Source organism: Clupea harengus, chromosome 2, assembly GCF_900700415.2.
Source record: "Clupea harengus chromosome 2, Ch_v2.0.2, whole genome shotgun sequence".
Classification (NCBI taxonomy): domain Eukaryota; kingdom Metazoa; phylum Chordata; class Actinopteri; order Clupeiformes; family Clupeidae; genus Clupea; species Clupea harengus.
The window spans coordinates 13,090,782-13,117,293 of NC_045153.1; the positions used below are offsets into that span (position 1 = coordinate 13,090,782).

A 26,512-nucleotide genomic window follows, 5' to 3' on the forward strand; every position below is an offset into this window, starting at 1 on the left:
CCAGAGACGCAATGAGACAAGCTGTGCGCCTCGCCTGGCGCGTTTGGACAAAAGTTCTAGGAGTTTTTAAATTAATAATAGGAGTCATCTTTATGACTGCTTTTGGTCAGGGTTCCATATCGAAAAGGTTGGAATACAAATGGTGAAAGATCTAAGGAAACCCAGGCTACGTGTAGTTATACGACTGTATATTTCCCTAATTGACTTCATTATACGAAACGCGGAAATCCGGTGATATCTAGGCTATGAGGAGAACGCAATGGTAGCATCTGTCCATGCGAGCATTGAGGAGAGGACTCGCCATTGCCCCAAGCCGAACGAACGCGCACCACTGTGCAACAGCTCTATCGGTAACCATTCAAACCAGGAGTGTTTTTAGAGCTGTTTAAAAGGCACAATTTCTTCACTCCCTTTTACATACTGGGGAGAATAAACGATGGATCTCAGTCACGAAGGGTAAGCTATAAGCCCTCCTCGATCCTGGAGAAACATAGTCCAATTAAAATAACCTCCAGGGACACGGCATAGAAGGGAGGTTCTGGTCATCTACGGATACATAAAATGTCTTGAGGAGAAACGTCAACAAATGAACATTTTACCAGATTGTTCAGTAATTGCCGTTTAAGATTTACTATCGGTGCGTTAATCCCTAGGAGTTTTCCTGGAACTTCAAAAGTATAAAAATATTTCATTTTCTTCATTATAAGGGCATGTTGAAGCGCACGACTGCATGGAAAATATTTCAGACACTCCGTGCCTGTTTGGAAACAAGTTGGAAAAATAATATCCGCAAAACTGTACAAATATTTATTTAAAACAATCATTATACTTATAATATATGGTGCATTTCTATAGGATCATTTCACCTTCGACTACTCGACGGGTTAGTCATGAGTATAAATAACGAAGTAAATGTTTTGTTGATTTTTCTGAGCTTCTGAACCCAATTAAATACAATTTTACCACGCACACAGGTATGATTTATGGATATGTAACACGGCATGTTTTTTTTCCTTTTAATGTTAACTCACAATTTTCCACACAGCCACAACATTTTCGAAGGTACATAATCAAACCGTCTCTATGTTCGGATTAGACTGTTTTTGTTTTGCCTAAATTAAATAAATCTTCTTGTCCATAAATAAGACACTCGCGCTGACATCTTGTGTGAATGACACGTTACTAACTCCATACTGCATTGAGAACGACTGAAAAAATTGTGATTGAAAATATTCAATTTTCAATATTGTGACTGTCTAACTGTATTGCAACATGAAGGTAAAACAAAATCATTTCAATGACTTCTGCGGAGTTCTAGGCATTTGAAAGGTCACTGTATTACACGGTTGGAGTGGCAGAAGACCTACAGCAGAAGAACGTGAAGCATACATGCAACACTGACATGAGGTATTTCTCTTCCATTCCTAACGCTACCTCCTGGCCTTAGAGTACATGTGATACGCTTACCCTTCAAATTGATGTCTGAAACCTAACACGCGCTTTTCACAGGTGCTCGCGCCACTGTAAATAAACATGACATAAGCGGGAAAGAGAGCGCGAGAGGGAGATGTCGAAAGGAGGGGGGAGAGAAACAGTGCTTGGCTTTATCAGAACTCAGCTGTCCTGAGCCAGCTTTTACAATTACTCTAATAGGTGTTATAGATGAGAACAGACCCCCGAGATATATAATTTTGGATTGTAAAGAGGGTTGAGGTCGAGGCCAAACATGTACGCGGGGCATCTACAGCACCCTCCCGGTTCCCAGGTAAATATCCATCTGGAAAATAACGGCGGAGGCCAGACCCCACAGTTTATTTGATCCATTAGACGGGCTGGCGGAGAGAAGACGTCAAGATGGACCGCAGAAGTTGGAAATATTATCTTAACCAGAGGCAGGTCGGACGGTCCATCCAACCATCACAGTGAAGGGGAAGTGTTCACGATGTGTCGCGCTGCTGACCAGCACTGAATGATGAGGGGAAATGGTGATGGCTGTACCAGTGGTCTTTTGTGTGCGTGTTTGTGTGGTATGTGTGTGTGTTTGAATGCATTTGCATCTGCGTGTGTCTAAGGCCCAATTTCCACTCACATATGTATGTTGTGGTAGATGGACTGCAGGTGTGAAAGGGATTTTACATCCAGTGTGTGTGTGAGTGTGTGTGAATGGGTATTCATGAGCGTCAACACTGTACAAATCATTTCAATACAATATTCTTTTACATTTATTCTGTCCAAATAAATAGAAAACATGACAAAAGAAATAAGGACTCAAAAAAGCATGACAAGTGTGTGTGTTCAACAGCGCAAGGAAGAGCTTGTCTCTCTCAGCTCACCTGTACAGTAGAGACAGTATCACCAGTCTTGCTTTAGTTTTCCGCAGCGTCCATAAAAAAATGTCCCAGAATACACTCTGGGCAAACAATCAGTCTCCTCAAGATCGCAGGGCCAGTAGGAATACAGAAGAGTTCTTTTTTCCACAGGCCACCGGGAAGACTGGCCATCTCTCTCTACACACGGGCTTTCCTGTCCTCCTTCTCCTCGTCTGTTCATCTGCAGAGTTTAGCTGACACGGTTTCGCATATTACAACCAATAGCGGTCTTTACTTTCATCGTAACATGACCTTGAAATGGGACCACAACAACCACAACAACCACAACAAACTGATCTTACTACATTACGGACATTTAGCAAGTTTCTCCATCACAGGATCACAAGGAAACTTTCCTCAAAAGCAACAGAAATAAAGAATTATGGCTTGATTCTCCCTGCTTTCCTTTTCTATGACATGCGATTCCATTTCAGGGTCAAGTAATAATAAAATGTTTGTGATGATGATGATGATGATGACAATGATGATGAAGGTAAATACATCTATTAATCTAATCCAGCTCTTTTGGAACATCTGATTAAGGCTGCGACGAGACCCTGCAGATAAGCAGATCCATCTTCCTCGGAGGACAGGGCAGCCGTGGTGTAAACACACACACACACGAAGCCCACACTCAGTCGAACCCCACGCGCTGCCGGACCTCCTTCAGTACCGGGGAGGCCAGCTCACGGGCTTTCTGGGCTCCGTGGGCAAGAACCTTCTCCAGGTGGTCCCTGTTGTCCTTCAGTCTCTGAATCTCCAGCCGGATGGGTTCAAGCCTCTGGACCACAGCCTCGGCCACCAGCTGCTTGTAACGGGCCGTATCTATCCCTCGGGCCTGTCGGACCACCTCCTCCACGGTCAGGCCCGAAACAGCGGAATGGACCGCCACCAGGTTGGACACGCCGGGCCGAGTGTCAGGGTCGTAGGTCACCTCGGAGGTGAAGTCGGTGACGGCGCGTCGGATCTTCAGGACGATGTCGTCGGGCGAGTCGGTGAGGCTGATGGTGGCGTGCTTCTGGGGGTCCGACTTAGACATCTTGGAGGACGGGTCACGGAGAGATTTAACTTTTCGCGTGGAACCTGAAGGAAAGACAGAGAGAGAGAGAGAGAGAGAGAAAGAGAGAGAGAGAGAGAGGGTGAGGGAGAGGGAGAAAAATAAAAAGAAAGAGAAAAAGAGGCACACAAATCAGTGCTCAAACAAGATACCCAGACATCCATGTATATGTCCCATACTTACATTTCACTATATACATACACGTGGCACTCATTTCATCCTGTTGATATATGAGAAATAAGCCCATTGCCTTTTTCACAAAGGAGGGAAGACTCCCATTCCTGCATTTTCTTCGGTTTCTTCGATTTCAAGGGCTCATCCAAACCATACAGACTGTAAATAAGCCACAACAAGGAACTGCTAATCAATAACTGCTAATCAATAACTGCTAATCAATAACTGCGGAGCATAGACATCGGTACTGACCCAGTTTAGCTTCACTCTCCCCCTATTCAGTAACATGCACGATGCCGTTGTGACCCGTCTTCATCGTCGATATCCGTGACACGTCACTACATCCCTTGAGCTTGTTTCAAACATTAATTTTCCAAGGAACGACCTTTGAACTTCTGGCACTGATTATAGCATATGTGACGGGGTCAAATTTGATCATCAGACCCAGTTTCATTCAGGCAAAAAAGTACCCCCCTCATCCCCCACGCCAAACTACAGGAAAAAAAAGTCCAAATCAGCCATAGAAGAGCCTCATCATCGTCTTTTCCCCCGCTGTCCCCGTGCTACCCTGTCTGAAGTCACTGTGCGGGAACTCCCCATGTCTATTAGCACCCTATTATTTCAATAGGGGAGCATGGAAGCCTTCCTTTAATCAAAGCGCCATCGCACGCATGATTGCTTGCATATTGTCCTTTTTGGACGGCGATAATTATGCACCATAAAAGGGCGTAGCCAGGCGAAGGGGCTTGTTGTGTTCCATGTTGGAAATCCTGACTGTGTGCGTCCGTGGATATCACTGTGAGTGCACGCTCACTACCTCTTGTGTGGAGAGCAGAGGAGTACACAGGATCATGTATGTGAGCAAACTTAGACAATATTCTTGGTCTTATTGGGGTCACCAACATGTATATAATGATATCGGCTCAACTGTGAGTGTGTCTAAATGTGTGAATTTTGTATTGTTATGTGTGTGTGTGTGTGTGTGTGTGTGTGTGTGTGTGTGTGCACACGAGTATACTGTGTCTATCACGAGATATATTACGAGTATACTGTGTCTATGTTAACTCTAGTGCCGTGGCTCAACTGGTCTGGCCTTGGGAATCACAATTTCCTAGTTATTAAATTGTGACCCAGATTTTACAGAATATAAACCAAAAAAATAAACCAAAAATACAAACATAAACATAGGGCCTACTTTTATCCGTGCATTCATAGTACAAGTCTGACATCAGAATTTTTACCACACTGTTGAATTAAAGTTTTGCTTCACTTTTTTTCCACAACTTAAAGATTCAAACAAAACTCAATAATAACATTGCTAATCCAAGTCTAATGCAAATTACAAGAAAATACATTACCCAGCAATATGACTACAGTAATTAGCTAAACGCTCCACTTTTCTAACAGAGTTATGAATTCTAACACAAAAATACAACTAGCCCAGTGGTATCCCTGTAGAGAGGTAGTAAGGCGAAGCTCTCCTCGCTCTCGTTACAGCACTAGTCCAGCCGACACATCGGACTCTCATATGGTGGGCTCTGCATCTGCCCCTCTCTCTCGCAGAACTTTCTCTGTCTCTATCCGAGAGCTCCCTTTTCCCTTTTGTGATTGAGGCATGAGAACGGCAGAGACCCAGCCTTTTCTATTTCAAAATAAAAACCCCTGTTCAAGTATTTTCTCCAAAAGTCATTAAAGCTCTGAAGGAACACTCACACTTTTGGGATCGCGACCCACCAGCTGAGAAAAACTGCTCTTATGTATACTTTTACATGTAGACCTTGTATTTTTACTGGATGCGTTGTGTGTGTGTGTGTGTGTGTGTGTGTGTGTGTATGTGTGTGTGTGTGTGTGTGTGTGTATTCTATGCGCCTGCAAAGCCTGTATTGAGTGTCCAGCATGAAGTGTGTGCCTGCGTGTTCCCCATGTAAATGCTCGTATACATAACTTACTGAGTAGCGCACGGGGCTCGGGGAAGAACTCTCCGTAATGGTGGTTGAAGACCCGGGCCAGGTCCTGAGCCAGCTCCAGATGCTGGACCTGATCCTCACCGACCGGAACATGTGAGGACCTGCAGGACCAGAGGCAGACCCAAACCCACCATCAATAACCAATAACCGATCATAATAATTGATTTCAGCGGGAGGTTGATATGGTGCAGACCAGTTCAGAGTTTGCGGCTCTCAGGGATTCATAGCTTTTGTGTTGTTTTCTTATTTTATCATTTGGTCAGGAAAAATCCACAGTAAAATTCTTAACATTAATCTGCCACATCTTCAATAATACTTAATAACATGAACTATATCTATGAAATAGCAAAAAGGTTTAAACATGTAGAATCATTTTCTCTGTGAGACCATTCCTTTGTTAATTTATGTCTTGTAATCTTGAATAAGTAAAATCCCAAATAAATCCCAAATACACTGAACAAGCCATGAGGTAAACGAGGCTGTGCTAGTATCTTATAGTCAATCTTATAGTTTTCTTTCTAACTCTAGGGGAAAGCTGGGTTATAAAGTTATATATATGAGGCAAATTCAAAGGCATATAAAAATGTAAAAATGCTGCATTGCTTTCTATGTTTCTATTCAGTTGTAGGGCTCTCAAAAGAGTGTTTGCGACGACACTCACTTGTAGAGGAGAATGTCTGCCGCCTGGAGAACTGGGTATGTGTACAGTCCAACACTTCCCTCGTTCTTCTGTTTGCTTTTCATCTGCAGAGAGAGGGAAAGGGGGAGAGAGAGAGAGAGAGAGAGAGAGGGATCAAAAAGCGAGTAATAAGAAAGAATATACAGATTTTCAGCTCGGCACTTTGGTCACCCATTCAGCCATTAAAAATCAACCAATGAGAACTAATAAACAAATCTTTACGCAGGCTTTCTCTCAAACGTCCGTTGACGCTCGGTCTGACGACCCTGCTCTCCCACGTACACACACACATCAAAATGTTTCTCTCCTTCTCGCTTGTTTGGCTCGAGCAAACAAGTTGAACAAACAAGGGGTTCCAGCCACCGGCAGGCCGGCTACGTGCGCATGGGGAATCTTCTCGCGTTAGCGCCGGCTCTGGCGGCTCGCCGTTCGGGAGGGGATGGCTTTCTTTTCCGGCACGTTTGCTGTGCACTCAACCGTGGTGCAAACAGGGAGGCGAGGGAGTTTACGAGCCGCCGCCACCACCGCCGCTCCAGCAGGCAAGCTTCTCTCACTCTCTCTCTCCCTCTCTCTTTCTCTCGCTGCCTCTCTCTGCTGGCTTCCCGGCGGAACCTCTAAGGCTCCTTCAGAGCGCTGGTGCGGCCCGGCACAGCCTGGCTGACCCGCGGACTCAAACGGGTTGTAGCACGGAAATAAGGTCGAGCCACATGGCAGATGCACAGGGCGAAACAACGCTCTAACCCATTCCAATCCATTCCAACAGACTATTTGAAAACATGGATGGGGGAAGAATATGAAGGGAGGACTGAATGAGAGTGAAATAGTAAAAAAATAATAAAAAATAAAAAATATATTAAAATAAAAAGTCAGAGAGCAAGAATCGAGAGGGAAAGGAAAGAAGAAGAGAAAGAAAAAGGGAGAGAGGGAACTGTGGTGAGTTAGGGATCAGCTGCACCTTTCTGCACACCCTCCATCCGCCTCAGTGGTTTTGATTAAACAACAAAGAGGCAGACACGAAGACAGGGACAGAGGGAGAGAGAGAGAGAGAGAGAGAGATGAAGGCTGATGGAGAGAAAAAGAGAAGAAAAGAGAAGGGAGAGAGAGAGAGCGCTTTAGTCTCTTTTGAGGGGCATCGTAAAACACAATGGACTGGACGTTTTTACACGAGGCAAACATGGAACATCTGTGTGTGCGAACGAAGGCCCTCCGATCGCTCTGATGAAGTGACGCGGGGGGACATGACGTGACAAGGCGGGCAGTTTTCTCACCTTCCACTGGGGCAGGTGCCTCAAGCGGGGCATGCTGGTCAGACAGCCCAGAATCCAGGAGAGCTCTGCATGCTCTGCCACCTGCGGACAGGTAAGGGGAGACTGCGTTAGAGCTGGACTCACACACACGTGTGGACACACACACACATACACACATGTGGAGACACACACACACACACACACGTGGACACACACACACACACACACACACACACACACACACACACACACACACACACACACACACACACACACACACACGCGGACACACCCACAGATGCACACACCTGAGCACAAGCACGTCATCTAAGGAGCATCAGACACTGGCTAAGGAGAATGGTGCAATGTAAATACTTTCAGATGTGAATCTAAAGGTTTCAACCTCTTTTTCTAATAAAGGACATTTTATTCTACCCTTCCTGAATCTGCTCCACAAGTTTTACACACATGATGCTTGGCAAGTTTTACATTGACTCTACACACATACACACACACACAGTGCGAGAGAAAGAGAGAGCGAGAAAGAAAAGGGAGTGAGAGAGAGAGAGAGAGAGAGCTCTTTTATCAGCAGAACCCCTTTCTATAAATGTTGTCCAGTGTCTATAGGGACCCTTCTTAGCCCCCCCGTGTGGTGTTTAAGAGTACTGCAGGTAAACAACCCCCCCCATATGCTACCCAGTCTCTTTACCAACCCAAACAGATGATCAGGAGGGACCTGGCTCTCTCCATCCAACCTCAGTGGTAGTAAGAGGCATCCTCAAGTCACTCTGCACAACCAGAAACCTGCAGTTTGCCCTACACACCCAACACATCTAAGGAAGGTTTTCAACATGCTGCTCTATGCATTCCATCTCCTACCAAAAAGACAAGGATGGGGGCATGGCGCCATGGTGACTGAAGAAAAAGGAGGAAGAGAGGAGAAAGGAGCGAAGACTGAAGAAGTAAACTGGCTGGGCGTTGGCGACGTCGCCGCATGACGCCTCTCTCGCTCACAAAGGGATTGTGGGACACCTGACTGAAGCCCCCACGAGAGAGAAGAACATAAAACACAATTTCACACTAGCCCCCTTTTTTTTTAAAAAAGCATATACATTTAGAAAAATAAAACCTATATTTACAGCATCCGGCTAGCCTATGCGAGAGTACGTAATGGCGGACATGTCAATGACAGCAAAGGCACTAAAAAGAAAGCGATACGGCTCAAGATGTTGTTACACAGCACCGGCAGATACATTAGGACAGAACCCGATCTGTGGCTCGATCCGCCACGGGGACAACGGTGCTTATGTAACAAACGGCACGCACAGCGAGAGCCGGTAAAAACCGCGGGGTGCGAAGCATAAATAAAGATATCACTCGAGCATACCGGCCGAGCGCCGAAAGGAGAGAAAGCTGGAGCCATAAAGGCCCATTCGCGCTTGCCTTCATGTGTGGATTTCTATTATGTGAAACTGCCAAAAATATTCCCATAAATCTAAAACTGTGGACATTATTCCGGTAAAAGAAAAGGGCGTAACCACAACACACAACTCTTTCTCTTTCACTGTGTGTGTGTCTCTCTCTCTCTCTCTTTCTTTCGCTTTCTTTCTTTCTCTCTCTCTCTCTCTTTCTCTCTCTCTCTCTCTCTCTCTTTCGCTTTCTTTCTTTCTCTCACTCACTCACTCACTCACTCACGCACGCACGCACGCACGCACGCACGCACACAAAGAAACAATCCAGACCTTAAATCTGATTCGGTTTGAAGCCCCTCACTTAAGACACGATTGATTTCAGCTTGTCACTGTTTTTTTTTCTCAATGAAGTCAAGTGTTTTCCTTGGGCGGCAGTTTTATTTTTACATGTGGAACAGACCAGGGCTCATGTGTTCAATGGGAGGTCTCCGGCACTGCCAAGATATGTGGCATGAAGTTAAACGGGAACAAAAATAGGCCTCTGTGTGAGTGTGTGTGTGTGTGTGTGTGTGTGTGTGTGTGTGTGTGTGTGTGTGTGTGTGTGTGTGTGTGTGTGTGTGTGTGTGTGTGTGTGTGTGTGTGTGTGTGTGTGTGTGTGTGTGTGTGTGTGTGTATGTGTATGTGTATGTGTGTGTGTGTGTGTGTGTGTGCATAAGTGTGTAAGCATGAGAGTGTGTGTGTGTGTGTGTATGTGTGGTGTATACATATGTGAAGTGCTGAGTTGGTGCACACTTAACAACACACACACACACACCTACACAGGTTTGGGAAGGAGAGTAAGGAGAAAGCCGCACTCTCAGGTGTCTAGTAGGAGGGAAATGTCCGCCCTGATTAGGGCGCCCTTCAGACGGTGGTCACACTGCAGATATCATCAGCCCTTAGGCTCTCCTCACTGGGATGAAGCAGGTTACTGCACACACTACCTGTTAGTAGCACTCCCTACTGTACTTATGGGGCCCCCCTTTACATTCACAGTAGAAACAAGTCCGTTCTCGTTATTCTCGTTCCCCCCCCCCCACACACACACACACACACACACACACACACACACACACACACACACACACACACACACACACACACAGAGGAAAGGTTAAAGGGTAGGTTAAAAAGAAGAAAAAAAAGATAGGACAAAGAATGCCACAGTAAAATAAATGGCGGAATAAATACAATTAAATAAAGCAGAACGGCTCTTTCCTCAGATTCTTCACAGACACAAACAGAACTTGAAATTGTTTTAAGACGCCAACAATATCTCAAGTAACCACAGTTACCTGGCCTTTCTACAGAATCAACACACACCTAGCATATCGCCCACTCTACCTGGAGACGGATATTATGGGATGGCTACCGGCAGGTAATGATGCCAACACTTCTCACTGGGAAGCCCTGGAAGCTGGAGGGTAGCCGCGAGAGTATTACTTTCTCCTCTTTAACCGACAGGCATTATTTCTACTTAACTCCTTGGCCGGTTCAGCTTAATGTGTTTGCACAGTAACCTCCCCTCTCCTTTCCAGGAATATATTTCCCTATTTGATCATGATGGATGTGTTAAGGTCCGGGTTTAGAGAGAGGACAGTGATTTCCAACACAGCAATTTTATTATTTATTTTTATTTTAGTTTTTAATCTGCAGATGTGTGATAACTGAGCACTGTGCATGTTCAACAGGTTTGTGCAACACACAAATGTAACTGGCCTGTTAAACAGGCTGGGTCTTTCTTTCCAAAAAGAGGACAATTCTAAAGGTTTTCACCAAAAAATCACAGTCCAAACGCCCACCTAGTGAGCTGAAAGGCCACCAGTAATTGTGGGGAAATTGTGGGGGACAAACAATTTGACCTGCTGGTTGTGGCCCACTTGATGTGGAGCAGCCCATTTGGGGTTACACGGTCCCAAATAGGCTACCTACTGTAAGGGAGGTGCAGGAAGTGCTACCGTCGTCACCTCCCCCCTCACCCTTTCAAGTGGATCCATCCATCCAGGTAATGTCAGGTGTCAGATGGGAAATAATCAAATCAAGACAAAACGCTATTATGAAAATAGAGATCGAAAATACAAATGGATAAAGGTCACAAAAAGAGAAAGAGTTGAAAAGTCCAGAGAGAAAAAAAAAATGATCTCAAGGCTGAAGCTACAAAATGTCTTAAGTTAACAAATCTAGTCAAAACTAGCGTTACCAATGTCAGTGCCAGGCAAAATGAAGCATACTGGCGCCAAATGAAGAGGAGGAGCAAAGAGTCTGGACGCAGGCTGATTCCGGTGGAGAGCAGGGCCAAGAAGAGAGGCCACTGCCCAGGACGAGCGACATGACAACTCTGCAGGTGATGCTGCATGGAGTGGCAGAGCTAGCAGAGCTAGGCCAGAGGGGAGTCATCGTACGGAGCCTGCCATGACTTATTCTGCGTGCCCAAAACCAAACGCGTTTGATTTGTTCTTCAACTACCATCCAAACCAGAACAAACAAAACTAAAAAACTTTTCAATTGCAAGAATGACAATGTTCCATGGCTCTGAAACAACAGCAGCACTGCCAATTTAATATCTATTGTTTAGCCGTTATATTATAAATAGCCTGATATTGTGGTGCATATGTTGGGGAAAAAATTGGGGGACGTCCAGGTAAATATTGCCAGGCCCAAATTATGTTCCCAGCCCGACCCTCTCTCTCTCTCTGTGTGTGTGTGTGTGTGTGTGTGTGTGTGTGTGTGTGTGTGTGTGTGTGTGTGTGTGTGTCTGTGTGTGTGTGTACGCAGGGCCCACCTGAGACTGCTGAAAGAGGATGGAGCGCTCGGGGTCGATGCCGCAGGCGAGCAGGCTGGCGGCCATGTCCAGAACGTTCTGGCGGAGCAGCGTCGGGTCCTGGGGCTGCGTGATGGCGTGCAGGTCCACGATGCTGTACAGAACCGACCCGTACACGTCCTGCAGGGACACCCAGCTCTCCAGAGCGCCCAGGTAGTTCCCCAGGTGAGGCACGCCTGTGGGCTGGATACCGGAGAACACCCGACCCCCGGGGGGATCCTACAGGTGGGGGAGAGAGGGATGAGAAGAGAGAGAGAGAGAGAGAGAGAGATGGGAGAGAGAGGGATGAAAAGAGAGAGAGAGATAAATAGTTTAAAACAATGAAATGAGAAATGTGGGGGTTTCCCCACTGAATCTACAAAGAGAAACGAGGAGAGGGAACAAAAATAATCAAAGACGCATAAGAAAAGAAACTTCTTAGAGAGGGAGAGAGAGAGAAAGAGAGAGAGAGTGAGAGAGAGAGAGAGAGGGAATAGAGGAAGAAAGAGGAAAAAAGAGATCAGAGAACAAGGGAGGGAAAACAAATAAAATTTGTGTAAAAGAATGTAATAAAAAATGATTTCGCGAGAGAGAAAACAGTGGAGAGCAGAAGGAAGAAAGGGAGGCGAAAGATTTGTGAGTGTGTGTGTGTGTGTGTGTGTGTGTGTGTGTGAGTGAGTGAGTGTGTGTATGTGAGAGATTGTGCCTGAGTCTGAGTCTGAGTGTGTGTGTGTGTGTGTGTGTGTGTGTGTGTGTGTGTGTGTGTGAGTGAGTGAGTGAGTGAGCGAATGTGTGTGTGAATGTGAGAGAGTTTGTGCCTCTGTCTAAGTGTGTGTGTGTGTCAGTGAGTGTGTGTATGTGAGAGAGAGTGTGTTTGTGTGTGTGTGTGTGTGTGTGTGTGTGTGTGTGTGTGTGTGTGTGTGTGTGTGTGTGTATGTGAGAGAGATTGTGCCTAGGTCTGAGTGTGTGTGTGTGTCTCAAACACCTGCAGTTCCTCACACTGGCAGTTAGGAGGCAAGGCTGTCGGAGACGGAGGAAGCCAGCGTGGGTTTTACGGCTGTTATCAAAACGATAAATCCAAGGCATGCCTCACACTCCAGAGTATCCTACGGGGTGAGAGAGCGACAGAGCGGAACCCCTTTCCGGCCAATAAAAACAGCCAAGGGCCCTTAGGCCGGCCAATGAGAGCCTTTTAAAAGCAGCAGAGTCGCGAGGGGGAAACGGCTCTCCACAGTAGCGCGAGCCTTTCCAAGCGTTTTAAAAATAAAGAGGGGGAGACCAGTCGCGCTACGGGGCGACATTAAAAACACTTTAGCATCAGATACCAGTGAACAACAAAGGCTTCGTTTCATTTAGAGAGGGGTGAGGAATTGCTCTTTACTCCTTGAATAATATAGACACACACACACACACACACACACACACACACACACACACACACACACACACACACACACACACACACACACACACACACACACACACACACACACACACACACAGACACACACACACGTGCGCACACACACACAGACACACACACGCGTGCACACACACACTCAGATATACGGCTTGTAGTTGTTCGACTCCCCGGGCAAATATTTGGTTTCATCAGGGCTGGCAGAGCTGGTTCTGGCGCGAGACTGTTCCACTGAGCTCCGACACAGGGTTCCGGTAATCCCACTAGCCCCTGGAACCGATCCTGTCCAGCTTGGAACCGATCCCTCACCCGCAGCTACGCACCAGGAGCAGGAAGAAGAGGATGAAGAAGAGTAGGAGGAAGAGTAGGAGGAAGAGTGGGAGGAAGAGTGGGAGGAAGAGCAGTGAGAGTAATAGCCCACGCTGCAGGTTTGGGGGGCTGGTGAACTGGATGTCTGGGTTCATGTAGAGGAACCAGGCAAGGTAGCAGTGCCCCAGCAGGATCCAGCCATGTGCCCCATTTAAGATGAATTCCTGAGGTTTGGGTTTGACTTGGGGCAGCGAGGGGGTGGGGGTGGGGGTGTGGGTGGGGGGAGAAGGGGACTCTTTACGACAGGATCTTTTCTGATGACTGCCTGCTCTTATTTCAGCTGCAGAAAAAAAAATGGAGCTCCACTGCATCTATAATACATTATGGCTAAAAGCCCACAGCCAAGGTAGCCACTGTGTGTGTGTGTGTGTGTGTGTCTGTGTGTGTGTGTGTGTGTGTGTGTGTGTGTGTGTGTGTGTGTGTGTGTGTGTATGTATGTATGTATGATCCACACGATGTAGTCGGTCAGATAATACCATGAAGTCCATAATGCGGAGGAGGACTATGGCAGCCTTACAAAACCAATCTCGGACAATCAACACACACCACTGACTGACGTTCCTTCTCGCGTGGTTCTGAAACTGATCCGACATCAGTCTGTCTGTGGGCTCAGTCCGTCTCCCATGCTGCTTGGCGCTGGTAGAACTGATCCAGGGTCATTTTACGAAGCAGGGCCCGGCAGGGCAGGAAGGAACAGGGCACTTATGTCATTACCGAGAATGAGTAATCACAGTGGACTGCCACCGGTTCAACAGGGGGGCCCCTCTCCGAGGTGTCAGGAGTGATTTGGGAGGGGGGGGCGCAGGCGGCTGGTCGGTACTCTGGCTCATGTGTGTTCTCACCTCGAGGCTGACACGTCCCCCCCCACCCCCCACCCCGTACTAACCCCAGGTCCCCCGGGAACGTCATTAGCCATGCAGACATGGTAATGGTGTCATTCAAGACAATCGCACCTTGGCTGAAACCCTGCCAACGACAACCGCCGACGGAATAATCAGTGTATCACACCTCGCATCTACCGGGAGCCGGGGAAGAGGGCGCAGGGGTGGGGGGAGAGGAAAATGTACAAGACGTGGAGTGAAGTTTTTTTTTTTTAATGGCTCGGAGTCAAGGGGGCTGAAATTAAATAGGAGGCTATACAGCGAAGAGAGGAAAATCATAACAAACGGCTGACAGACTGAGAGAAGGTTTTTGTTTTTTTTTCACGATGAGTTATGCTAAGCTAATTAAAAAAAAAAACCTGAACTGTAAGCATCAATGGTTACATTTCATAATGGTGGTATTGAAGTAAAACAGTTTTTACGTGCACGGAGTTTCTTAAACACGTGTTGAAGGATGGAGTAACTGAACACATAGGGTAGGATTGCGTTCATCTACAACGCGCCAAGCCCCAGCCAAAACATCTCAGAAATACGTGACCATGGCCCACTTCTCAGTACAAACTATCCTCTCTGCAAGGACTAATACAGTCAACTTTCTACAGCCGTTCAACTTAGTGGTGTCAAAACTTCGACTGCATATCAGTTGACTTGAGGCAATAACCGTAATGCTTTCTCCCACAAGGCCTTCAAGCATTTCATGACTGTCAGAGACCTCATCACAAGTGCAGAAAACTCCCCCCACAGGCTCCCCCAGAACTCATTCATTTCCCCTGTCCGCAGGACCAGAAGTCTCCTCCATCATTTACGAAAAAATTCTCCGTCTCCAAGACACTATATTCGTTTTGTGTTGCACTGGGCAACACACATTTGTTTTCTTTGCTAAATAGAACCGAGTTCAGTCTGACTGCTGTGTTCAGCGCGGCAGATGCAGAGGTTTATAAATCAGTCCAGTCGTGGACCTCTCGAAACGTGTTAATCCAAACACGACCGGCGTAAACATGACTACAATTCACGGCGTTTCGCAAGGGGATACATTAAGACGATGTTTTTGCTCTGCGGCCTGGGCAAATGCCACTGGGTTGCTTGCGCTGTTACGGACTACAGACAGAAGCTGTTCGTGCCTGTAGTCTGGCAAAGGGCCCTGGCTGCTTGTGTTGCTGCAACTAAACTGTTGGTGCCCATCCTGCCAGCGCGATCTGGCCTCCTCTCAGGGGCTGGTGTGCATAATCTTTCAGAATGAGAGGAATTTTGCAGGGAAATGCTGCAAATATTACCGTGGCGACTAGCATGGTACATTGCCAGATGCTGGAGTCCTGTTTGCATGAGGAGAGGCGTGTGTGTGTGTGAGAGCTTGTGTGTGTGTGTGTGTGTGTGTGTGTGTGTGAGCGTGCGTATGTGTGTGTGATTTCTGTGTAAATGTGCACATCAGGTACGCCTCATTTAAAAAAAAATGATACGTCTCCACGGAGATGAAGACATCTAATTGGTCAATTCACCAGGCCTCCATGATGTGAGGAGCTACATTACTTTACCCACCTACCTCCCCCAACTCTCCTGGTACACATGTTCTGTCTTTTTTTCCTTTCACTCCATTTTGCTCTCTCTCTCTCTCCATTTCCGTCTCTCTCTCCATCCATTCACCTAGTTCTCTTCTCTTTCTCTCTTTCTCTCTCTCTTTCTCTCTCTCTCTCTCCCTGTCTCCCCTTCTTCCCTTCTCCTTGATGACACACAGCAGGAGTGGTAACTTTGGGTGTTCGCTCCTCATATATAAAACTGACAAGCGCAACGCCGCTGTGCCGCAGAAGAGGCAAGGTGACGAAAGCTTCCTTCATCTGCATCCAGCAGATGGCATATACATTATCCTGTGTGTGTGTGTGTGTGGGGGGGGGGGGGATAGGAACACCAACAGCTCAAAGGGTTACATACACTTCAAACCCATGTTTTCACACTTGTCTACATTCTTATGAGATCATGAGTCTAAGCCCACGACACGCGTACGTATGGGAATGAGGAAGATGGAGAAGGTATTTAATAATGTGTGTGTGTGTATGAGAGAGACAGTGAGTGAGAGGGTGTGTGTGTGTGTGAGAGAGAGAGAGACAGTGAGTGTGTGTGTGTGTGTGTTTGATTTTGAATGTGTGAGAGATGCTGAGCGCGAGTTCACACTGGTGTATATTTTCACAGCTACTCAAGTTCATCCATGTCCCTGTTTGTGTGTGTGTGTGTATGCGTGCGTGTGTATGGGTGCGTGTGTGTGTGTGTGGATATGCTGGCGTGCGTGTGTGTGTGAAGGGGAGTATACTGAACCTAGGGAATGTGTGATTGAACTGTTGCGTAACTGGAGGTATAGACTGTCAATTAAAATGTAAGTGCTTTTCCTCTCCTTCTCTGTGTGCATGTGAGTGTGTGTCTGTCCGTGTGAGACAGCGTGTAAAAGTTAAAGAGGGCTGATAAAGGGTTTGTGTGTGAGTGTCAGTGTGTGTAAGTGTGTGTGTGTGTATGTGTCAGTGTGTGTAAGTGTGTGTGTGTGTCAGTGTGTGTCAGTGTGTGTAAGTGTGAGTGTCAGTGTGTGTCAGTGTGTGTGTGTGTGTGTGTGAGTGTCAGTGTGTGTAAGTGTGTGAGTGTCAGTGTGTGTGTGTGTGTGTGAGTGAGTGTCAGGGTGTGTGTGTGTGTGTGAGTGTCAGTGTGTCTCTGTGTCTTAGTGTTTGTAAGTGTGTGTGCGTGTGTGTGTGTGTGAGTAGTGTCAGTGTGTCTCTGTGTGTCTCAGTGTGTGTAAGCGTGTGTGTGTGTTTTTGTGTGAGTATCAGTGTGCCTCAGTGTGTGTGTGTGTGTGTCAGTGTGCCTCAGTGTGTGTAAGTGCGAGTGAGCACAGGGTTTGGTGCACACACACAGGGTGTGGTTTAATAAAGACCAGTAAGAGAATGTGTGTGTCTCCCTTGCCTGTTAAAGAACAGAGACCTGCCTCTACGTCCTGAGGCCATCCCAGAGCGTCCCGTTGCTCGCCCCGGCCCGGTCCGTCCCACGGAAAGCCGAGCATGGAAAATAAGACTCAGATCTCAGCCCGAGAAGAAGCACAATAATGATATTACTCAGCAATGCACTGCCTCCATTAGGGCAGAAAAACAGTCCCGTCTTCGATTGGAACTGATTGGGTTAGTTACAAAAACAGAGGAATGTTTTCTCTTTTTGTAATAATATTACCCTGTTTTTCCATGTCCAAGGAGAACCAGAGCAGAGCAGAGATTCCGGGGGGAAGAGCAGAACGGCCTGTTCACCGTGGCTTTTTTGGGTGACAACATGGGGAAGATAGAAGACTGCTTAGGCTTACAGTATTTATGAGCTCCACTGTCAAACTGGCGTCCAGAGCAGGGTGGTCAAACACGGCGCTAAAACAGTTGTACCTAACACTAAAACAATAAGACGGGGGGCATCTAAAACTGTGTGGTCTGCACGGTAAAGAAGTACACCTGCCTGTGAAAGCAGACTGAAACGGGCTCTGAGTTGACCTGTCCTGGTTACACCAGGGTTAAATAAAAAACCTGTGGTTGCAAATGAGAGTGTGGTTAAGCCCTGTTTAAAGATAAGTAAAACTTAAATAAATAGAAAACGCTTAAATAAAAAAAAACCTGTATTAACAGCATGTGGAATAGGACTGGCGATAATGTTCATTAAGACAATCAGTGTTTCAATATGAATAGATAAACATAAACAAAGGATGTGCTGTGTCATACACGAGGACTGGCATCTGGCAATTCCTCCTCTGAGGTGAGGCAGCCTGTGACCTGAGTTCGGCCAGGCCTAGTGTCCCTCTCGAGTCGGAGAGCAGGCCTGTCTACCCTGAGCCCTCTGCACACAGAGAGAGGATTCAACCGCAGTGCTGTGTGGCACAGTGCAGCACGGGTGGGGAGAAAAAGGGGGGAAAAAAAACACAGGGGATGAAGACACCAGCCAATCAGACGTGCCGACGGGGGAAAACAGAGCAGCATCTATTCCTGGGTTAGCCTCTCGTACATCAAAAATCGAGAGCCCCCTCCAAGCCTCGAGCCAACAGCAAACAGGCAGCAGGTGACACAGACCCCACCACATCACCCCCCACCCCATGTCTCCCCCAACACACACACACACACACACACACACACACACACACACACACACACACACACACACACACACACACACACACACCCCACTCAGACCACTCAAAGCGCTCTCCTCCATCACCATATCAGCATCAGTGACCGCACTGTGGCGCCTATTTCAACACGTCAGTCGCTACATCCTTCCCCCCTCTAGCGGATCTTCCAACCACAGAGGGAGCCCCGGGGGTGGGGGGGGGGGGGTTGGGTCAGAGCGCTAACATCTTGGCCCCCCCGTGGTCCTCACGGCCGTCCTCGTCTCTCTCCCACTAAGTAGACGGCACACACAGAGCCCAGTGTTATAAACACCCCACCCTGTGTGCTCTGTTCTGTTCAAGCAGACATCACACTGAGACGGACAGAAAGAAACTCTCTCTCTCTCTCCATAGCGGCTTTCTTTCTTTCAAGATCTCTCTCTCTCTCCATAACTGCTCTTTCTTTCATGCTCTCTCTCTCTCTCTCTCTCTCTCTCTCCATAACGGCTCGTTCTTTCTGTCAAGATCTCTCTCTCTCTCCATAACTGCTCTTTCTTTCATGCTCTCTCTCTCTCTCTCTCTCTCTCTCCCTCTATAACGGCTCGTTCTTTCTGTCAATATCTCTCTCTCTCTCTCTAACCCTCTTCTCTGCTCCTCTCGACGGGGCCTGTTAAAGCGCCGGGCCAACAGAGGCGCTTCAGTGAAGTATCGAGCAGGAAATTGTGTTTGGTGTACCCCCCTCCCTTCCTCTTTAGTGGGTGACAGAGTGATGGGGGGGGGGAGCCCATGTTTGTCCGCACGGTTAACACGCGCCCAGCTTGAAACAAAAAGCTGGAATGACCTCAAATCAAAACAAGACTGGCTGATACTGAAAGAGAGACTTAAGAGAGGAGTGGATGGAAAGACAAACAGGGACGGGGTGGCACAGCCGAAAGTGCAGGACAAGGTTTTTAGAGAGAGAGAGAGAGAGAAATAAGAAAAGAAAGAAAGAAAAAGCAAGAGAATCACAAAAAGAACTAAGATTGTGAACATAGGAATGGAGGAGGAGCAGAATGTGAGTGTGTGAGAGAGAGAGAGAGTGAGTGTATGTGTGTGTGTGTGTGTGTGTGTGTGTGTGTGTGTGTGTGTGTGTGTGTGTGTGTGTGTGCGTGTGTGTGTATGTGTGAGAGAGAGAGAGAGTGAGTGTATGTGTGTGTGTGTGTGTGTGTGTGTGTGTGTGTGTGTGTGTGTGTGTGTGTGTGTGTGTGCGTGTGTGTGTATGTGTGAGAGAGAGAGAGAGTGAGTGTATGTGTGTGTGTGTGTGACAGAGAGAGAGAGTGAGCGAGCGAGAGAAAGAGAGTGTGTCTGTAGACGTCTGTGTGTGTCGGTGAGGGAGTGAGAGAGAAAGAGAGATAGAGCGAAAGAGAGGAGGGGGGGCGTGTCCATAAGTGTCTGTGTGTGAGAGAGAGTGTGTTTGTGTGTGTTTGTTTGGGGGGGGGGGTCACAGAGGAGGTGGCAGGGGTCCGCCGTCCGGCGCGTTTGAATAAATCTGTGGTTGACGTCTCGGACAGGTGAGATTGATGAGGTTCCTCCGCGCTTCCCACTGTGCGGCGGGCCGCTGTGGGGGCCACTGTGGGGGCGGCGGGAACAGAAATGGCGCAGTGTGGAGAGCCAGGACTCAGGGCCCTCGCGCTCCGCAGGGGGTCCCCCTCCCTGATTAATGGGACTGGAGGCCCTTCTAAAAAGAAGAAGGAGAAGAAGAAAAAAAACAGCCATCCCAGCAGAAAATGGGCCTGGACGAGCACGGTCCAAAAATAACCAGGACAGCACCGCCACACGCACTACCACCTCTCCACCACCTACGCCATCCAGGCCAGGGTCCAGACGGCTCCAGCCTCCTCCGACACGCAGCGCCCTGGAGCTGCGCTGTTTATCTGGGACGAGGCTATCTACCGCACCATACCGCAGCACCAGCAACGGCCCTGTTTAAGAACTCCACCACATAGCTACAGCCTACATGTCTTTTAGGCCTACATGTCCAGATCTAAAAGTAGTCCTTTGTAGCTAAAGATATCATTCATTTTTCAATACAATTTTAGAATGTTGATAATTTTACAATGAAAAAAGACAATACAATAGAACGGAGATGGGTATATGTTCTTTCTTCTATGTAACGACAACTTTTAAGTCAAAGATACAGGTATATTGTCATAGGTCAGCTGTTAAATTCTTCAGCTGTCCTACGTATGTTAATATACAGATATTTCATCGATCAACCATTTAATGACAGACATGACTCGTTTTTTGGTCTCCGTTCAGACGAATAAAATAAACGGTGAGGCGGTAGGCGACTAATAACACACCATAAACATAAAACTCACAACGAAGCAGAAATAACCTGCACACACCTCATAAATTTATCTATCTATAATTATGGTAGCACTTAGTGGCTGTGCTGGCCAAGAGTCTCCACATCTTAGCCCTCTCTCTCTCTATCTCTCTCTCTCTCTCTCGCTCACTCTCTCTCTCTCTCTCTCACTTGCTTTCTCTCACTCTCTCGCTTGCTCGCTCACTCACTCTCTCTCCCTCTCTCTCTCTCTCTCTCTCTCTCTCTCTCTCCCTCCCTCGCTCTCTCTCTCCCTCGCTCTCTCTCACTCCCTCGCTCTCTCTCACTCTATCCTTCCCTCCTTCTTCAGACTCTCTCGCTCTTTCTCTTTCTAAGCAGTCCAGTAATTTCCTCCTTACTCAGAGCAGGCACTGACTCAAATTGAGCCCAGCCCAAGAGCGTGACACCAGATACGTTTGACGTTTTAATTAAAAAACGTCAAGGCTGTCCCACGTCCAAAACCTCAGACCTTGCCCGCATGAAGTAAGTCCTGGACCAGGACGTGACTGAAACTACATCAAAGTTGAGCTACACACAGCGGACTACTTGGAACGTTAGCTCGCAGAATCCAAATAATTAAAACACATATATTTTCACCTATTTTTAAACATGGAGGGTGGTGAAGATTTGAGAGACATCCATTGCGCCCCCCCTACCCTAACTCTTCATCATGGCGATCCATACAGGCCTGGCAAAGGCACTGGTGTGAACTGAGAGGCCTACATGACAACTAAAAATAAATAGTGTCATCAATTAATGTAATCAAACTAGACCTCATGTTTTCCTCCTCTCCTCTCTACTTCCCTTCTGCCTGCTGCTCGGGGGACTGTGTTAATGGTTTTAGCCGACACCGCAGCGAGTGATTCTGGGCCTGAGGAGAAATTAGGAGCGACTTCCTCTTCCTGAAGGCCCGAGCTGAAATGACTGATATTAGCCATTAAGACCACAGGCGATTAAGGGCCAGATGGGGAAGGCCATGTTTTATAACAGTCAGGGGCTTCTGCCCTGGTGGCTTCCTGCTATCCCACAATGCAACACTCCCTGGAATGAAAAGAACATCGATGTGAAGTTATTTGCGACTTTCCTGTTGAGATATTTCTCCAACAAACAAGAATGTTATTTACATATAATGTAAGTCAATGTAAGAAAAAGAGTGGAACATTAATACAACGGAAAGGACAGCTGAAGCCCGAGTTAGGTAGTAAATCCGCTTACATTCACTTTAATCACAACTGAGTTGGCAACGTGAACGATAACACCATAATTCATGTTAAGTACTTGTGGGCTGCTGAAACTATCTTAGGATGTTTTTCCCATCTCCAACGAAGTGAAGGTCACTTGCTGTGCGACGCAATCCTTCATATGCCTTCACATATTTTCTTGCAAACAGCGGGGTGATGTAGTGAATTGTAATTATATTTTTAATATCCTGCAACCATTTTTTTGGAATTATGCACTCCATCGAAGCAAGGAGGCGTGGGTCACAGATCATTTCTGTATTAGCCTACACTGACTTCTCACACTCTTTCAGCCGTTCAGAACTCCGTGTCGCTTTGACGCACATCGCACCTCTGGGCACTGTAAGAATGCCGGTGTGGCTGCACATTTGGAGAAAATTAAAACAAAACGAAAACCAACACTTCATTTCTAATGTTATTTCTGGTAATGAAGCACTGCTGTGATGCTTTCGTCTCGGCCGCCAGCCCGCTCCGAGCGCGGCCCCCTGCCTTGCTGCACACCTCCACGGAGTCTCCCGGGCCGCCGGTCTAACCAAACACAGACCGGCCGAGGGAAGTGCGTACATTCCGCAAAGCTTTGGCGCAGCCACTAGCCCACTGCGCAAAGCAGGTCGTCCATCAAACCAGCAGTGCCGTGGGTGAAGCATTAGGCTATAAGTGTATTATAACTTAAAAACAACACTGCAATTAGGGTCATTGTTGTAACCTGGTGCTGTTACCAATAGTTATGAACGTACAGGGACTCATTGTTGGATGTTAACACTCCATTAACATCTCTCGAGCCCGTGCATATGTACATAATAAGCCTAGGCATGTAATATAGAAGAATGTGGACCTGCCCCAGAACAGGTCACCATTAGGTACTTTTCTGTAAAGTTTCATAGGGCATAGAAAGGGCTAATTTTTTTTTTTTTTTTTTCCTAGTTATAGGAATGAAAAGATGTTCAATTCATCATGCTATTGGGTGGGGACTTCCCACAGCGGCCAAACCTCACGGTCACATGCAAGTACTAATACCAAACAACCAACTCTGTGTATTATAACAACAGGGTGCACTACAACCATCATACCGATACTTAACAATAGTTAACAACAACAGCAACAAAGATGCCTTGCCTTTCACTGGTCAAGTGGGCACCTTTCTTCATCAGTGTTTCGTTGAATTATCCATGACACCTCCAGAGACCTCAACAGTGTCGTCTGGCATCACAGACTATCTGGCGTCCCAGGGTTGGTAGGGGTTACCCTCGGGAGTATGAACCCGGGTTAGGGGAAGGGTAGGGATTGGATATAAACTCAGGTTAGGGTACAGTAAGAGGTTGGGAGTGGTAGAACCCCCCGGGATTACTAATCCTGGATTAGGGTAATTATGGTACCCAAGGCTAAGCGTAGGGTAATACAATTAAATATTAACCCTGGTCACCTTAGGCACACAAACATCTTGCGGCAACAGGCTTGTTCACGAAATACAGGTTAATTCTCCAAAGTCCACAAGTAGTCGCTTTTTCAGCAGCCTCAGAGAACTCGTTCAAAGCTCTTTTGAGTGACCATTCTCGTAAAAACCAAGAGAGTTGTGACTGATTTAGCTACAAAGTCTCTAACACCTATCTCCACTGGTCTTGTGTGTGCTTGCCAACCCCATTGCCTTGCTTATGCTTCCAATTCTGCATAGTTCAGATTCTTCCTTTCCAAGGCTTCCTCAGTCACATCTTCAAAGGGAATCGGAAGCTCAATAAAGTAAACAATGTGCTCACTCTCAGAATACAGCACCATGTCTGGGCTCAAAGCAGTCACAACAACACACTGTGGAACTTGAAATTGCCTTCTAGCATCAGCCAGCGATCTCCAATCCCGTGCTTTGCCCCATTTGCCTAGTGTCCACTTTTCTGCCCCTCTCACACAAAAGAGAAAACTTCACTTCTTTATTCTCAAACAAACACACCAATGAAATCCTGATTACATGTCTCCACATGTAGTGACCCAGGGTCAGGTACGTTTTACAAATCAGACAGAATATCCTTTAATGAGCCAATGCCCATACACACATAGCTGGCTCCAACAATTAATTTAATATGGTTAGCATCCAAAGCCCACATTCCATCCTGTTGATCTTCCTCTTCCTCTTCCTCTTCTATGCCTTTTCCCTTGCTTTGCCTGAGAAGCCACTGCTGCTCGTCTAGTGTCCTCTTCTTGCTCGCGAACAAAGCTTTGCCTCCTCTCACTTTCCTCCTTGCCCATTTCAAATTGTAATTCAACTTGGATAACAGCCAACAGTTGTTGGAAGTGTCATCATGGTGTCCCTACAAGCTTGGATGGGAGGTAACCGGGCGCTGCAGCCTCTCACCACCAACAACCCATTTAGATGCCCTTATAATTAACCAACCTCCATGGCCATGGTGAAAGCCAATGGTGAAATGGTGCACCCAGCCAAGATACAAATCTCCAAATGCTGCCATAATGTGGTGTAGTTACTTGTGTTGAACTGAATATCCTGAAAATATGCTTTGACTAACCCTGGAATCTTCCCAGGGGCCTGAAAGTAAGTGAATGCCTTCCGGAACAGACTGTGTGGCACCGATCCAAAGGCATTAGCGATAAATAACTTCAATAAATAAGAGAAAGAAAAAACATTGCGAAAAACATTGCGTCATTGCTTTTAAAAAAATGAAATGTTTGTATTGCTGTAGTGTATTGCTGCTTACACATATCTTGTTTCTGGGAGCATCTGTAGGGTTCAGGAGTTTGCATCTACGATATATTGTGATGGTGTGCAGAGACTATTTGAATAGCCTATCCAAATATACTACTATATATTATATATATATATATAATATACTACTATTACTATTTGAATAGCCTATTCATATTCATAACCTCTACAACACCAAACACCCTTAATTAACATTTGTTTCCTCTTTGGAATATTTGCTTCCTCTTCCTGTCACATAGGGAGGATGAGGTGTAAAAGCCTTGCAATGATGAGCATGTTGTCCTTGGCAGTAGGCCACAAGAGTTCTTGCTTGAGGTTTGCATGAATTTAGCTTAATTTAGCAACTGCTGTGTGGAGTGTAGCACGACGTGGTCGAATGTATGCATTTTGGTTACAGCTTTATATGGGGACCTTTTTTCCCAGTTGTGGTGTCTCTTAGCATTCTACAAGTGTTTCCCAAACTATCTCCCTAAGAGTTCCCATAACAGACACATTCGTACATATACCTTAAAAGGCTGAATCAGTGTTTCTGGGGTAACTGTCATTCATGACGGGCATGACTGAGATCGTCGTGCAGGTGATCATTATTAGAAAGAGCATCAAGCAATACTATGCCAGTCTAAATAAAAAACATTCCCAAACCAGGATGGCTGTAGGCTAGATGTTACTAATAGATTTGTATTCGCAAAGGATTCATTTATATATTTTTATAGATTTATTTACAGCTAAGTCATTTATGGCAGTGATTTTCATTTTTATTTAATGAAGCACAAAATGCAATGCAACACATGTATTTCTATTGCATCGCATCCAGAGCATACGTCCAAACACTAACACATCATTTTTAGGCTTTAAAACGTTTGTTTTATCTGACAACTGAGTTAAGGTATAGCTATGGGTTAACTTACGAACGTTTGTTTTATCTGACAACTGAGTTAAGGTATAGCTAAGGGTTAACTTACGAATGTTGTAGCGTTAAGAACCATATCCTAAGGTCAATGTCAGAACTCGTAGAATGTTATGCTATGTCATCGTCTTTCACAAGGTGAGTTATAGTGAAGAGCAGCAGCAGCAGACATTGTTCACTGGTTTCATACACGTTTTAAAATCCAGATAAAAAATACACACACGTCTATATTTCTGAATACATTCGGAGGAAATAGAATAGCCAGCCTTTTCGCATATGGTCTACCGTGCAGAAAGAGTTGACCTGCAAGCTTACAGTGTCACAAGTTCATTCATCTACGTTGACCATTCCTATGAAAGTCAGGAAACGAGACACCCCTTAAGTCATCAAATACGGTTCTCTCGGACAGCTCAATGTATGTAACAATGCAGCCAACATATGCATACGATGGAGTTTATTATAACGGCTTATCACGGCAATTCTGTACGTAAAGGTTAACTTCCACCTTTACATCAACAGCTATCCTGGCTAGGATGCATAGTCTGTTATCTAACGTACAGATGTATGATACACCTGACAGATTACGAAGAATTGGTGTTTTACAAGAGAATAAACAAACTACCTTAACGTTTACATTTCCTCCAGCGCAGAGAAATCGTTTCGGTAGATTAGTCTTAAGAATGAACTGAAAGAGAGACTTCACGTTACTCCTACAGGGGAGCGCCATCTTGTACCGTAAAACCATAGTATGGTGCCTCGAAAGGGCC

The 26,512-nt window shown here is 46.3% G+C and overlaps 1 protein-coding gene across 1 annotated transcript; it reads right to left on the reverse strand.

Moving 5' to 3' along the window:
• Window positions 1-821: 821 nt before the first annotated feature.
• Window positions 822-26,512, reverse strand: wars2 (tryptophanyl tRNA synthetase 2, mitochondrial). Its single transcript, XM_012842275.3, has 6 exons — window positions 26,368-26,512; window positions 11,727-11,984; window positions 7,515-7,595; window positions 6,229-6,311; window positions 5,550-5,668; window positions 822-3,452 (listed from the first exon to the last, which is right to left on the reverse strand). Exons 1-6 carry the CDS (start codon window positions 26,488-26,490, stop codon window positions 3,004-3,006), a joined length of 1,113 nt encoding a protein of 370 aa, XP_012697729.3. The 5' UTR covers window positions 26,491-26,512; the 3' UTR covers window positions 822-3,003.

What these genes read in the sequence shown, in the direction of transcription:
- wars2 (XM_012842275.3), bottom strand. Translation starts at nt 26,490, where the DNA reads ATGGTTTTACGGTACAAGATGGCGCTCCCCTGTAGGAGTAACGTGAAG. An exon ending in GAGGAAATGTAAACGTTAAG is followed by an intron (nt 11,985 to 26,367) that starts GTAGTTTGTTTA and finishes CCCCACCTGTAG; the next exon opens with GATCCCCCCGGGGGTCGGGT. An exon ending in GGCACCTGCCCCAGTGGAAG is followed by an intron (nt 6,312 to 7,514) that starts GTGAGAAAACTG and finishes CTCTCTCTGCAG; the next exon opens with ATGAAAAGCAAACAGAAGAA.